The sequence below is a fragment of the Thunnus albacares genome, chromosome 14 (genome assembly GCF_914725855.1).
Source record: "Thunnus albacares chromosome 14, fThuAlb1.1, whole genome shotgun sequence".
Taxonomy (NCBI): domain Eukaryota; kingdom Metazoa; phylum Chordata; class Actinopteri; order Scombriformes; family Scombridae; genus Thunnus; species Thunnus albacares.
Genome location: NC_058119.1, coordinates 7,382,503 through 7,398,730, shown reverse-complemented (window position 1 = coordinate 7,398,730; position 16,228 = coordinate 7,382,503). Strand labels below are relative to the sequence as shown.

The window sequence follows — 16,228 nt, the reverse complement described above, 5'->3', positions numbered from 1 at the left end:
ATCGAGCCTCCTCATGGGCTCTGAACAATATCTCACTTTCCATGGATTGAAATGTGCAGTTTAAAGCATAATACAGCTGGCCTCGTTTTTTCATGCCATTGCCATTTGCATGTTCTCCTGAGAATAAAGCAGAATAACTTATGACCACCGGATACGACTGAAAAGTCTAATTAATGAGAAATAGGATACTTCTCTCCCATAGCCAGAAACCTAATAAGTAATGAATTTGTGGGTCATTAATAAAGTTGGTTATTCTTTCTTATCAGGGCGACAGCACCCAAGTATAATAAAAATGCAGCTGCAACAGTAGTTCAAATGTAATCCTATTTTATTTTTACTATTTAATAAATCTTCATTAGTCAACCTTGTTTTTCAAGTGGGAGAGCTCCCCTAACTCTTCACACGTTTTGTGCTACAAAACGTTTCACTGAAGTAGAAATTTCAATGAGTTATGTAATTCTCAAAAACAAAAGTCATTCTGACATCTATACACAATATATCAATGTACAAAATCAAGTTAAAAGGAAGTTGGTTAGACTTGTTGAAAGCTACGTCCCCTGCACTGACTTCTTGTTTGTAGAGAAACGTGGCATGTAAGGCTACACTTGTATAACAATTTACAGGGGAGGGCTTGGTTCAATAAGAAATGTGAAGTGAGACTTAGTTTTAAAATACAGTGTATTTAAGATAGCTAATTAAGACGAGGTATGCATAAAAGTGTTCCTGACTTTGAGAGCATTCAGCACAAGTGAGCAGAAGGGGTGAATTTTTTATTTCACTTTGTCAGAAAACAAAAGCTTCATGTATATTTTACAAAATCAACAACTAAATACATTTTGAACCATTTCTGAAGCACAAGCAAGTCTGCAGTGTTGCGAGTGTAACTACTACTACTAGTAGTCACTGATTCTTATAGATCTTAAACGGTGGTCTCATAGAAGAATCCTGACAGTAGAGCAGATTCTTAAAGTAGACTTTAAACAATTCTGCTGGTCTGTAAAACAATAATAAAATAATGAGATGTTAAGTCGTGTTATATGAACTATATATATAATATATGAACCGATATCTCCTTGAGTTTTTCAAATGTTAAAGTGTGTTTTCTGATAAAAATTGCCTAAAATGTAGTACAGACGTGTAATAGACTGCTGGTTGATTAAATTAAATTGCAATGACACATAACCTGAAATTCTTGAAACAAATATTAACATTCTTTGGTTGAACAGAAAGAACTCAGAATTCATGCTTTTTCCTACCACTATAATAACACATCTATTTGTATTATCACAAAACGTCACCAACACATAGACATGCCAAGCTGATTATCCAGTATTAGAGATGAGCATTATCATCACACATCAATGCCCAGTAGAGGGCACCTATTGTAACAATGTCTCAACCCAATTACATTTCCAACATTTTCAGTTCTGATAATTTAGAATAAATTACACACAGATATGAAAGAAATCAGCACTTAACAATTAAATTACATCTTAAACAATTGTAATGGATCAACAAACAAATTAATATCTGTTTCCCTGAACTATTTTACTATATTATTTTTAAAACACTGGACAGAAACATTCTGAATTGATAAAATATATATATATATATATGTATATATATCTACAGTCAATCACATACTTATGAACCAATCAACAATGTTGCAGTAAAGATAAAGAAAACATTTAAAAACCAATTAAACCAGTGTTCTGTGTCTGAAGTGTGGCGAGGTTTTTCTGCATTAGGCGTCGCTCCCACTTTACAACGACAGCACAAACTTCCTGTAGAGGAGAAATGATGCAATGTAAAACAGACCACTTAACAAGCTTTTGTCAAGCCAGAATATAAACACTTTAAACATTATCAGTGAAATGATTTCTCACTTTATGATGTCAGGCACATGGTGGTCTCTGTATAAGCCGTTGTGCAGATACCCCAGAGAGCCATCAAATGACACCAGCTTCACTCGCTCTGCATTCTGGCTTCTTGCTGCTACCTTGTACAGCTGGGAGAGAAAAGCAAAGAAAGTTCAGTCAGGCCTAAAACAAAACATTACCCTTCATTAAGCAACTTAATCGATTTCAGCTTTAAATGAAATACCACCTCAGGTTATAATGTATTAGATGAGTAATATCAGTCATACCTGCTGAGCAACCTGAATGGGAACTAAGTGATCATCCTCTGCATGAAGGAAAAGTATCGGACTTTTCATTTTCTTTAAACTGCAGAAAAACAAACACTGTATGTCATTGCATTTTACTGGTAATATTATTAGCTGATCAATATTTGATATTGTGCATCAATGAATAATCGGCCGTCGTGCACTGCCTCCATGTATGCATTTCTTCAAACTTACTTTTCCTCAGTAGGAAAGACAATCTTGTTTTCTGCCCATGGCTCTGGGAATAAGTACCCAGCGCCTGGAAATTTCCAGTAATACTTTTAAAGAGAAAGAAAATAACACATGGTCAGCTTATGTGTGATGTGGTAGCACATAGGTGAAATGTGCAAATGAAACACCAAAGGTGATAAGTGTTAGATGAGTCTACCCAAAAAAAGGGATGAAATGTAACAGGCTGTCGAGCACTATTGAATGTACCCTCCAGGATCACACCATCAAAGACCACATCTGAAGGGGAGAGGAAACAGTCTTTACATACAACTGTAACAGTGAAGATGTAATCATAGTGAGATCTTAGAATTACTTTACTTATACATATTTGCCTTTGTAGAAAAACCTACCTTGCTCAAGCAGTTTGACTGCAGTGTTAGTAGCCACTCTACACAGAGATATGAAGAACAACATCATTGCAAATAGTAGTAAGTTAAAGATTTCATCTTCAACTGTTAGTAACGGTGGCAGGTTTATTGTTGTGGTTGTGGGTTTGTTTCAATCAATCATTTCTGTCACGAGTGTGCAATGTATTTTACTCAAGATGCTAATGTCACTGTCAGATTTGTTTGGTATAACCATATATTACAGAACTGCAACTAACGATTATTTTCCTTCTTGATTAATCCATCGATTATTTTCTTGATTGATCATTTTGTCTATAAAATGTCAGTAAATATTGAAAAATGGCCATTTCAGTTTCCCACAGCCCAAGATGACATCTTCAAATGTCTTGTTTTGTCTGACCAACAGTCCAAAACTCAAAGATACTCAGTTTACTGTCATGTATGACAAAAAAGCAAAACATAATCACATTTAAGAACCTGGAATCAGCAAATATTTGGTATTTTTGCTTAAAAATAGACTAAAACAATTATTTGATTAATAAAATAGTTGCCAATTAATTTTCTATAAATCAACTAATTGATAAAGCTCTAGTCTATTAAATATTTTACTGTAAAAGAACAAAAATGAAAAGTAGATCATTACAGCCATTCAAATGACTGTGTAGGTGATGATTTGATTTAGTAGGCCGATTTGTTAGATGTTAAGATGTTCTACTTTTTCTCCTACTAGCATAGCTTAAAATATTTTTATTCCTATTTTGTAATTTGTATCATGCTAGACATTGTTGTACTGAATACGGTGAAATCTGTGTGCAGTTTGAATCAAGATCCTTCTCTGATACACACTTGATTTTCAGTGTATTTCTGTAAATGTCAACCTTCTAAACTGTGGACTTGACCAGCCTCAATTTAAATAAAGTACACTCTCTTTAATGAAGCATGAAAGCAATGTGAGTAATCACTATTTTAGAGACATCTTTGGTTCTGAATGGTAATTTCTACGGTCATTCTGCACTGAGTTCAAAGTTTTTTGCACTGCATGCTTTCCCTGTTAATGTATATTTTGTATTTTATGGGTGGAGCTCCTTTCTTCATCTGTTCAGCAATCTGTGGCCGTCACTGCTCATGCTAACTGCTATAGGTTGCATAGGCTGAATCACTGCTGTATTATATCAATTAGATATGAATGAATGGCAAAAGTAACATTTAGGTGGAAAACGTCGCAGGCAGTTACATCAAAGTTTAAAGTTTAATATTGCATTACTGCAAATAAGTGTGTAATGCATTTACCAGTTATTACAACAGTGACCTAAGTCATTTTAAGAATAGCTCTGAAATGCTGCTGATTAGTACTATCTTTACTGACCCAGTGCCAAGAGAGTGTCCCCAGATGACTACTAGGCTGCTTCCACTGCGTTCTTTGACCCAGTTGTACAAGTAGAGGGCATCAGTGGTCAGACCGGCTTCAGTCGGCTCCCCGGTGGAATCTCCAAACCCTGCCAAGAGTTCCTCACATCAACCACTGCTCACTGACACATCACAGAGCTGCTCTTCACGGCCACAAGGTGGCAGTCACTCAGAGGAAAACCTGCACTAGAGTCTGACCTAGAGTTGAACTGCTTGTCTTTTAACTGACTGACTAATAACAAACAACTCATCAAGCACGACTTCATTACACCGCAGTGATCATATAGCTGCAAATGATATTAAATCAATGTTAGAGAGCTGACTATTGCAATCAATGGGGAGGCAAAGAAGAAGAGAGATGGAAAATATGTTTGAAAGAAGAGTCATAAATCTTCATTTGTACCAACCTCTGTAGTCGGGCACCAGCACATGGTAACCAAGTGCACTCAATACCTGTTGACATATAACGCATATTTGTCATCAGAATGGGTATTGATTGATTGATAAAGATTAATATGTTTGTGTTGGTGATCACTCACCTTTGCTACTCCCACGCGGTGAGTGGCTGCCCTGTTGAAATAATTCACAAACAACACATATGCCAATAAATTGCTGTTTACAACAACAACAACAACAAAAAAAAGTACGTCTCTGTGGAATTTTTACTCTACTTTTTCACAAGCCAATTATAATAATACAAATGCATCATTTATCATACCTTGTGCCTGTGTTCCCATGAAGATATATGAAAATTGGACTTCCATCGCTTAAAGAGTTCTGGTACCAAGCCAAGTCCTTCCCCTGTGCCTCTTTCCACTGACTTTCAGGGACAGTGTGCCTTGAACAGTTCAAAACAATACATTCGCTTGGAGACACAACTGGTAATTGGATCATTAAAAACCAGGTTCTGACCTCTTCTATGCTTGCCTTTTCATATCCATGCTAAAAAAAACCCCAAAAAATAACTGCTGAACTTGTACTCACCATACGCCAAGGGAGATTCCTTCCTCTGATGTTAAGTACATGTTGGTGGTGTGATTTAGGGAGAGATCAGTGGGTCGGCTGAGGTCAACAAAGAATGGTAGCCTGACTGCAAAGAAGCAAAGTGGGCCCTTTTTTGCAGATATTTTTAGGATTTACAGTACTTTAAAAAGGCAGACAGGGAATTCACTTACTTCTGTGAGTGTAAACAAGGTGCTGGATTAATTCAGGGAGTATTCTCAGCATGAAAGGCGCCAAAATGAAGATAACAAATATGGCAAATAATCCTCTTTTCAGCCACCATCGGTACCTTAGGAGAGAAGAGAGAAAAAGAAAAAAAACAAATGTAAATACTGATCATCTGAACATTATCTTCCGTGGTCTCCAACACCTGCTGAATTACAATTTCTATCTTAGTGGGCAAAAATAGAAACAGAATACAAAGAGTATCCTCGGTAGTGTTATTTGGGAGCACAATGCAACACAATCTGTTAATTTAACCATAATTATGATTGATTGCTAATTATTTTAAATCCCCTCTTCAGATTAGCTCAAACTCCCAGACCAATTACTTGCACCTCTCCTCTTTACTTTTCTCCCACTTTACAACTAACTTTCGCTGCTGCAGCCGTTTTTGGATGACTCAGCAGCTGTGAGCTGTGCATCAGGGGAGAAAAGGATAAATGTGATGGTGTGATGGCTGACTTTGTTGAGAGGTGCAAAAAGAACCACTTGAAGCTCCATGAAGGCAAAACTGAAGAAAAAAAAGAGCACTCTGACTCCCCCGCTGAAGGGACTGGGACATTGGTGCAGCGGATGTACACACCGGTGGCTGCTCTGCACATGTTCTCCCAGTCTGTGTCTGCAGCATTAATATAGAAACATTAATATGGGCGAGAAGAATTGAATAATCTAATCAAGAAGCAGGCTGTCATTGGAGTCAGTCTTGACTTCCTCAAGGCAACAGCAGAGAAGAGGATGCTATTCAGACTATTGCCAGTTAATGGACAAGACATCCCACCCCCTCCATTAACACTCTAATCAGCCAAAAGAGACCTTTTAGTCAAAGACTGATTTCTCCACACTGCTCGAGGGAAACATATAAGAAAGTCATTATTCCAGCAGCTATCAGACTGTCACCTCATCTGTCCAGAGTTAGCACTTCTACTTTACACCTTCGCTTCCAAATCACCTCTAGAAAATGTCTGTGAATGCACTACTGCAGTTTGATAGGACACTAAGAACAACCACTGTGCAGAAAAGGTGCATTTTAGTCTGCTCATTTTTGCAGTATTTTAGCAAATAATACATATAACTGTTATCTCTTTACAACCAAAATACGAATGCTGTCACTCTTTTTAGGGCTGATATGACTGCAGGCACCAGCCTTTTGCCAAAGTGAGCCCGTCTGCACCTCAGGGACCTGTACCTGCATCCAGAGGGCAGTAAAGTGAAGTGGTGATTGAATGTGTGTGTGATGTGCTATGCTGTTGTATTTGCAATGCGTATTTACAAGGCAAGTTTATAGATGGCTAATAGCCTTTGATGGCTAATTTTTTGAATGTCCTTTGTGTGCTGGTTGAAACTGAGTTTATTGTCCAGATTGAGTCCAAGATATTTGAAACTGTCAACCATTTCAACTGTTTCATTACCGATAATGATGGGATGCTGGAGTGACAAAGTATCTATTACTATTTGTTTTGTTTTGTTTTTGAGTTGTTGTTCCATTAACTTCATTAACCAGGATATCAGAGGTAACGTTTTTATCATATACATGGAGGGTCTGCCTGCAGCATACAGGGGTCATTGACATGTTGAGCTGAGCGGACCACTGCTGTATGATACAGCTTGTCAAAGGTTGAGTAAAGAAAGTTACGTTAACTAAAGTTAGCTCACTCACGGTGCTCCTTCCTTCCTCTGGAGTCCAACGGTTCTCTGAACGTCGCTGGCTGCTGAGGATGAATCATCGTGTTTATCAATCCTTTTCCTCATCGTGTAGCGTCAGTAATATTTAACAGCGAAAACACGTTAATATATTTTCTATAGTTGAGCTTGATGAAGCAATATGACACTTTATTACCGAGCAATAGAAGTTTGGACAAAGTCCGGTTTATCCGGGAGGAGGAGTGGTACCCGTCGTGTTAAGGTGGCACCACCTTAGATAGGTTTAATTACAAAGCACAACGCATCTTAAACCATGCCACCTTAAATGCAGCAATAACCGTTAAACACCGTTAACCTGCCTGTACAGCGTGAGACTGGATATTATGTGACACAAAAATTGACTTTTTCAATTAAAATATATATTTCTATTACAAAAATATATAAAATAAAACTATTGGACAATGTCATTAGATATAACTGAATATGTTTAACCCATAAGAACCCGGACCCATTTCTCCTTAAAGGAAAATTATGGGGAATATAAAACAAACCAAATGGACCGCAAGGAACGCATTTCTGAATTTTTTTTTGAAATTCTACCTTCATTGTCAAAGATCTGTAATGTAACATATATGTCATAACGATATTTCCCTAACTTGTTTTATATCAATTTGTTCAAGAAATGCGGTCAGAACAGGTTAAATGTAATACAGGACATCTTTAAAGCATTAAAGCATCAGAATTGTTAAATGGGTTGAAACCTACTTTTAGTGACAAAAAACAAGCTTTTTAAAATTAGCTAGTTCTGTCACATTTGCTGACCAGGCACATTGCCATTTTGGAAGTGATGTCATGGGTACACAGATTCACACATTGTCATATGACTGCACCAGGATGTTCAGTAGATGTCACTTAGGGACTTCATGAGTTAAAATCAAGGATAAAGCTGTATAAGGAATTTTCCAGAACAGTGAAAGGGTTGGTGACACCTGTGTCACCATGGGTTCTTATGGGTTAAGGCCATACTGTATACAGTATATGTGCCCCAGTTATGATATTTGTCATATTATATATATCTATTATATTGTCATAAGTCTATTGTAAGTAAAATACATTCAAATTACACCTATTCTTTACTTTAGTTTATTTCAGAAGTCCATAGTAAAAAAAGTGAATATCACAATAGAAAGTAAAACATCACTGAAAAAAAACAATTAGAAACTTTTTTTTTTGGCAACAATCATTATCAGTGTTTTTAATTTGTCATCTGTATATCGAGCACAGCTTTTGTTGTTCTTAGTACCAGCAGGCATGTGGACAGATGCATACTGTCCAACATGCTACAAGTGGTACAAAACCTTGAGACAAATAGCAGCAACCTTGTACCACCCTCTGTTTACCTACACATCGTTCAGCAGTAGGCCCATACAGTGGCATTGAACAGCCAGACATTGCCAGCTCAGTTAAGTGTGTATGTGGTTTACATAAAAGCATGTCACCCCGAGCACCTCAGACTCCAGATGGTGGTCAACATATCTGACATTCCTGTTTCTCAGGAAATACAAATATTCTATCCTCTTTACATCACATTGTTACTCTTCTTGGAAATAAATTTGATGTCCAACACAGCATCATTATTAGAACATATTCTTATAGATGTATGCATAGACTCTGTGTCTGGTAGATTTTTTCCTTCACAGGGAGCAATATGATTTAGATTTCTGGCAGCAGCAACAGTGGTGTGTTTGGAATAAATAGCAATATGAACCTCCACAGGAGTAAACAGGGGAATAACTGTCTGGAAGGGTAACATGAGCAGAGATTATTGCATCAAGCCGGACATGATTTGGCTCAAATAACAGGAACACATTCAAGTTATAAATCTGTCGTGCAATTAGTACTTCACATTTGCTTTGTTGCACATATTTTAAGAACATAACCACTGGGGAAAAATACAAAAATCTCATTAATTTCCCCATCAAAACTTTGATAGAATAAAATTTGAAAGCCCAGACATGAAAAGGACACCTGAGAGGACAAACACTACCAAGGCTTAACAGACAAAGAAAAGAGCAACATCTATAGAAACTCTTCACAGTGTTTGTGATCTTCAGGACGTGCAGTGTAGAAATGACTGCTTGGGACCAAAGATTCACTAAAATAAATAAAACAGGATGTTACAGATGACCACTTCAAGAGCCATGTGGCTCTGGCAGTACGAGGGAACCAGGGGAGAGGAAACTGGCTGTGGTGGAGCCCTCTGGTAACTGATGGGTCAGGTACACACCAAACGTCACCTAGAAGTTCAGAAAAAAACAGACAATGTGAGACACACACACACACACAAACACACATTTAGCATCTACATGATGGAGCAGTAATTGTTTTTGACTGACCTTCCCAGTGCGGTAGGCAGACAGGGACATTAGCGGCTCCTTTGTTTTGGTCCCAGTGTCCTGATCTATTCCAACCATATGGCACCGTCGACACTGGCCTGCGACCTTCGGGTTAGTCACACAGGAAAGTGCATTCATTTTTGAAAAATACGCTTTTAACACATTTGAAGATTGAAGACATTAAAGACATTTATCTCAAAGTGTAAGCTCACCATGAATCGAGTGCTGCCAATAATCAAGTGTGACCAATTATCCTCCTCGAATGGTTCAACTCCAGCAATGACTAAATTGGCTCGGAAGCGGCTGATGACATTCTGTGTGTCAAGGAGCTGCTCGCCCTCAGAATAGTCCTGCCTGAGAAAGGGAATGTGGAAATTGCATGTTATATTGCTGCGCCATGTGAATTATCCACTGTAATGTAAATGTACAGGCGCTGACGCATTCTGATGTTTTTTACTGGAGCATCGCATATTTGAATAACACATCATGTGTTCAAACCTGCTGCTGATTAGTTTCTGAATGAGCTCCACGCTGGCACGGTTGATCATGAGATACTGAGCTTCATTCACCAGGGAGAGGGACGTGGAGGTGGCAGCTAGGAAGGAAAAACATGCACTATGATTTATTCAATTTCAGGCATCCTCAATGAGTCTGAATACTGAAATTGTACTGTTATAGAGGGTGGGAAAATCACCAAATACTATGTGTGACTTTAGCACATTTACCTATATTGATCAAAATGTGCTCTCACAATGAATTAGGGGTGAGTGATATGGATAGAATCTTCAATCACTGTATATGTAATTTTATGCAGTAATATCAATCTAATCTTTTAAGCACTCAGAAAAATCTGAAAATCTACAATTCTATGATAACTGGGCAAACTCCATCTGCTGATCATCCATCCAGATCAGCTACTAAAAGGACCTTGTGATTAATTGACTGTGTCCTCTGGCTCTGGAGGGAGCTTTCCCAATGTCTGAAAAAAAAATAACCTTGATGATGTCATCAGGGTTATCTGGGCTTGAGTATGGGGACTGCAAATATTCAACAGAAAGTCTGCGTTACCAACTGGGGACACAGTGATAGAGAGATGTGGTTATGTTGAGCTATGGGAAATGTAGGATCTGGTGGTTTTGGAGCTTGACCCATTCTAGGGGCTAAATGTCAGAATATCTTTGGGGACTTGTGACAGACAAAGCAGCAGAGGCCAGGATTTTCAGTTCCTAGAATAAGTCAACCTTCAAAAACACTGGATCCTACACCTCCCATAATATCTAAATAGTGTCTCACTCTTGCTGGTAAATACCTGCTTCTTTAAACTTCCAGACCCTGTTGACATCATTGATGTAATTTTCCCAGTCTTGACAACGCTCCTCCAGAGCAACAGAAGACATTATACAACTGTTCACAGGCCAATTATGTTACTATGTTTATGGTATATTAAACAGCATACATTCCTTGCAGAATTTTGCTTGCTAACTTTTACAGTTATTTATTGTATACCTTGAATTATTTTTAGCAGGTTGCACTATATTGGAATGAGTTGTAGTTTAGTGGAGAAACCTATAAACGGTACAGCAAAATCTTGAACGTTTGACAAATCTCTACGGACTGATATATTCAGTATATACACAGAATAAACTTGCAAAAGGAGAAAAAGTTTAAATTTCTAAATTGCCAAAATATCCAGCTGAAAGGAATTAAAGGTCATAGCCACAACAACCACATGGTATCAGTGAGAAATGTATTGCTTATGCACAGTATAAGAGATAACTCCAGGATGTGGGAGTAAAAGCCAGGGAGAACAGGTAAAATGTTTATACAGTTACCTCCGCTGGGTCTTTTCTTCATGTCTCGGGTGAAATCAGGACTTTGTCTTATCAGGCGGCATGGCTGTCCAAGGAACTCTGAAAACCATGATGCAGCTTCATCCCCACAGTCGACAGTCTCCACCCTGGGGGAAGGAGGAGGATTATATTCAGGATGCCCCGGGGGAAATCTACACAGTTTGATGCTGCTTACTATTTGGTGCGACATCTAATCCAAGAATCACTGGAAGAATAGCTTTTTTTAACTTGTGACTCGTCATGCGGGTATCTGTCAGAGGAGATTAATATCAGCTTTTGCTCATTCTTTGTTTTTCCATAAAAAGTGGTAAATAACTGGAATTTCAGATGAAACTGCGAGAGGGAGGCCTTACAACGCCATTCCTTGTAGAAAGACGCAGCGAGAGAATGAGAATGCTTTTATATGAGTAAAAAATATGGAACAAATGACATATGTCACAGTATTTCCTGCAGCTACTGCTTTCAGATGTCTGAAAATTGCCAGCCCACCTGTCACCACAAACTTTACTCTGACACACCCTGTAGGTTGTGTGCATTTGGGTGTTGTTTTCAAGCGGAACAGAAATGGTATCCATCCCTGCAGGGCAATGGAGAAAAAAACAAAACAACTCAAACAAAGAGAATATATAGCAGAAAATCCAATTGATTGAAATTTCTTTTGGTTAAGCAGTGTATCATTTTCAGTGAGCTGCTGACAGACTGTCTGACCTGACGCCTGCAGGTGCAATTTGTTTGAGGGCAGGTGGACTTGTGGGCGAACGAGGCATAAACGCGGCTCTCTCTTCTGACTCAGGCACACGCCGTTTCCATTCACCACCATCCAGCCTCTGTCATACAGTAAACCCAGAGGTCCCATCGGCCAGTCGTGGACCTGCATGAGGAACAGCACAAAGTTAAATCAAAACAGTGTGAGGGAAACAGATAGGAGAGACAGAGAAAAGTGACAGAAAGATAGGGTTGGGATGTGCTCAAACCTCATATGCACTACATGATTTGATTGGATATATGTAGATGTTGGTCAGAGTATAGGCCTCCCCGTGGCTGTTTTTTGAGTCTATGTTTCCAAATCCCTTCAGTGATGCTTTTGTGGGTTTCTCCTTCTCTTCTACTTCATATGTTTCTCCATTAGTGATTTTGATTGGAGGGTCTTGATTTGAACCCTGGGGTGCTGCGGCTGTTTTCAGCCTCTTTAGTCTAATTTGGTCCACGGTCACTGGTTTCTCTACGAAGCACTCAGCAACAAACTTCAGGAACTTTTGACAGTCTTCAAATGTAGACATGTAGCCAAATGACACTCGAACGGATCCAGTCGGCTGGCCGTCCACCAGGTCGATGCTGTCTCCACATACATGGCCGGCCTCAAAGAGAAAAACAGACATTTTATTCAACCAGCATATGCCTTTAACAGATTTTGACATTTTTCAGTTTCCTTGATCTATCACCTGCAGGTTTCTCTTCATCTGGTGATTGGTGATCCCGAGGAAGTACTGACAGGCTCCAGTGTTGCAGAAGCAACCTGTGCGCACGTGAATATTGTACAGACTTGCCATTCTGTCCACCTGAGAGTGGAGGTGGGGAAGAGGAATTGCTATAATATTCACCAGCACTGCCTGTGCATAAACATGTCATAATGAAGCTGTTATGAAATAGAAATAAATCCTATTTATTGATCGCACCTGAGAATACCCAACTATCTGTCCATGAGAATCCATGAGATTGAAGTTCAGGATTGCACCCTGTGTGCTTGGACTCTCAAATTGGCCTTCAGTGTATATCTGAGCCACCGGTCGCCCGTTGCCATGGCAAAGACTTGACAGCAGCATGTAAGTGTAGCGTGCCAAGCCAAACGTGTGCTGCTGGATATTGTGCATGCCCCCTGAAATCAGAAATGGGATAAAGACAGGGCTGCTGTTGATGTTAACCTGCAGCTGATTGTCATGATGCCGCCATTACATGATGGCTTCTATGTTTTTCTCTGAGTCAACATGCTCCCACACGGTACCTGTGATTTTGTAAAGAGTGTCAAAACTGTGATTCAGCGCGATGATATCCAAGAAAGAGACAGTGCCATCTTCAAATCTTTATCAGGGAGAAAGAAAACATTGCGTTTTAGAATAAGGATGTAGAAACTTCAGAGAAACTGTGAGCTTTCAGAGAATATCTAGGATTTGGCAGGCGTGTACAATACTGTACCTGTCAGAAATGTTTGCCGCCTGCACATAATAATCTTCTCCAGAAAGGTAAGCTGCTGCTGTGCCTCCTCCAAAATAAGTCTTTTTTAGTATGCCTGCAGTGTTGTTATGGACAAGAAGGGCCCCCAGACCTGTAGGGAAGCCAAACATCTTGTAGAAGGATATGGGAATGAAATCAGCGGGGCAGTCCTGTAGGTTTAGAGGGGCGCAGCTGACATGAGAGGCTGCATCGAGCAACACAAACCAGCGGCCTTGGTGGTCACATGCTGGGTAAAGGCGTCTCGCCTGGATGCCTTTCACATAGCTAAGGGGATACTTCCTCCCAGAGAAGTTGCTCTGCGCTGGGAAGCAGAAGAGGTGCGGCGTCTGGCAAATAACATCTTCACCTTGATCCTCGTCCTTTGCCCTGTTTTCCACTTCCTGCGGGGAGACAGGCAGGGCAGCTACCCCCAGGCCAGTAGTCAGTGCTCTTATGCCAACTACAGAGGTATGACTGTCAGTGAGGTAGCAGAAATGACTCCCTGCTTCGCTGTCAGACTTTGGCATCCAGGGAAAGCTCTCAGCCACTAATTTGAGAGCGGCTGTACAACCAGAAGTGAAAATCATGGAGTACTCCTCAGGGGTGGCGTTAAAATGCTGCAATACCCTGAAAGAAAATGTTCTGTTTCTTATTCACTTGATCCAGCAAAGTGCCATGCAAAGGAGTCACAGGGGCTTGTTATAAAGCTTTCTGAAGGCATGAATAGACTTTACCTATATCTGACCCTCTCCACAGTGTCATGTGTCAATCTACTGCTGGGGTTGTGGCTGTGAGGGTTTCCTAATGAGGAAACAACAACACAACACAACACAACACAACACAACACAACACAACACAAAATAAACAAACTAATTAATACAAAACTAATAAAAATAACATTAGATAGGCTTTTTGTGTTGCTTCTCTTACCGTACACATTCCTTGAAATATCCAGGCAGTAGTCCCGGATCAGAGACTCCGGGTAGAGCGTAGTTGCTGCATGATCCAGATATGTTATGCCTGTTTTCAATAACAAGAGCAGCGTTATGAGGGTCAGTTAGCCTGTCCTGTTCACTACTACGACTAAACACTGTCATTACCTTTAGTGCGTGTGAACTCCTGCTCAATCACGTCTTGTAAGTTTTCTCCATAACCGTAGTGACTCCAGTACTCCTTAAAGGTTTCAAAAGTGCAGAGATTTTGGAAATCCATCTGTCCACAGAGGAAGTTCAACACAGCATTTCAACACAAGACAGCTAATGTCTCTTTTACTCATTGACATGTTCAGGGTCTAAGTCCGCTGATCAGCAGCTGAGCTTTACTTCCGTTACAGCGCTGTTTATGGTGTATTTACCACCAAATGCTGTCACATAAATCCGTGACTGAGTTATGAGAAGTTCACCACCACAAAGTTTAGTTTTTGTCGGTAAGAGCGGACCAAAAAAAACGTAAAAAGGAAATAGAAACTCGGTTGTAATAACTGCTATACAACCACGTGACAAGCCGCTGTAGTTTTTCTCCTCCTACAACTTTACAGCTTCCCTCAGGAACATATGGAGAAAGGAGACATAATGAACAATGGACAGTTTCAATATGTTAGGAAATTATGAATATTTCACATTATTCCAGTGAGAAATTTACTTTCCTATATAAAAATCAGCTTTATGGCCATTTAACTACATGTTAAATAATGAACAAATCATATATGGACATGTGTTAAATATGTTTTGCACATACTGTATATTCACATATGCTATACACTATTAATAACTATTATACACTATTATACACTACTACTACTACTACTACTACTACTACTAATAATAATAATAATAATAATAATAATAATAATAATCTTGAAACATGCCTGAAGGGGATCTTTAAATATTATAACAATATGGTTATTCATAGCTCTGTACAATGGAAATAGGGATAATGAAGAGTTGTGAGCAATTCTCAGCTTGTCTTGCAAAATATTTGAAGATGAAATGCTCTCATTATCTAAGATATGTTTTCTATTACACAGAGGTAAAGGAAGCAGCAGGATGTAAACAAAAAGCATGAAAATGTTTCATTATATTAACTTTTCTATTTAATCTAAAATACAAAGACAATCTAATGTATTATTGAATAAGTACACATAAAAGGAAATCCCAGGTATTGGATATTAATTTTGTCTCCTTACAGTAAGAAGGCCGTGGTCGTTGTAAAACATGTGTTTGACATACATGAAACAGCTGTTTCTGCTATATTTTGAAATATGTGAGGTGTTTATATATGTACATATATGTACATATATGAGATGTGTGCTTTGGATATTGGTGGGAGACATATTAACACATACACTACTGTATATAATTTCCATATATGGTGATGTATGTCAGTCAACCACACATATAATGACGAAAGCACCATGTGAATATTATATTATATTATATTTATCCATAAAAGCCATTTATTAAAGGTCAAATGATATCAACTATAACCCTTTCCCTCTCATTTTTTTTTCAGGCTATTTGAAATCTGTGCTGCTTTCACTAACACATATACAATATGTCTATAAGTATAACTGATTATATTAACAAGTCTCAGTAATCACATAACAGTGATGCCGTTACATATAATCCCTGACTTTTATCCTCACTGACACACGGGGTACATGAAGGAATAAATTAGTCACAAGTGGTTGACATTCAAAATGTTATTAAAAAATATTGATTAATTCATATTTTTTCATCAGACCACCAGACCTGAAAA

The 16,228-nt window shown here is 38.8% G+C and overlaps 2 protein-coding genes across 2 annotated transcripts; both read right to left on the bottom strand.

The window, feature by feature from the left end:
* Positions 1-1,192: 1,192 nt before the first annotated feature.
* si:ch211-117n7.7 (Monoacylglycerol lipase ABHD12-like) lies at positions 1,193-7,275 on the bottom strand. The gene is made up of 13 exons (XM_044373894.1): positions 7,031-7,275; positions 5,325-5,440; positions 5,134-5,239; positions 4,868-4,987; positions 4,689-4,719; positions 4,557-4,602; positions 4,109-4,238; positions 2,746-2,783; positions 2,553-2,632; positions 2,360-2,442; positions 2,147-2,225; positions 1,887-2,008; positions 1,193-1,784 (listed from the first exon to the last, which is right to left on the bottom strand). Exons 1-13 carry the CDS (start codon positions 7,120-7,122, stop codon positions 1,763-1,765), a joined length of 1,065 nt encoding a protein of 354 aa, XP_044229829.1. The 5' UTR covers positions 7,123-7,275; the 3' UTR covers positions 1,193-1,762.
* Positions 7,276-8,908: 1,633 nt separating this feature from the next.
* Positions 8,909-14,969, bottom strand: mocos (molybdenum cofactor sulfurase). The gene is made up of 15 exons (XM_044373682.1): positions 14,572-14,969; positions 14,402-14,491; positions 14,206-14,272; positions 13,454-14,098; positions 13,263-13,339; positions 12,937-13,136; positions 12,703-12,819; positions 12,235-12,618; positions 11,969-12,131; positions 11,750-11,837; positions 11,243-11,367; positions 9,909-10,005; positions 9,623-9,764; positions 9,411-9,515; positions 8,909-9,311 (listed from the first exon to the last, which is right to left on the bottom strand). Exons 1-15 carry the CDS (start codon positions 14,681-14,683, stop codon positions 9,207-9,209), a joined length of 2,517 nt encoding a protein of 838 aa, XP_044229617.1. The 5' UTR covers positions 14,684-14,969; the 3' UTR covers positions 8,909-9,206.
* Between the last annotated feature and the right edge of the window lie 1,259 nt (positions 14,970-16,228).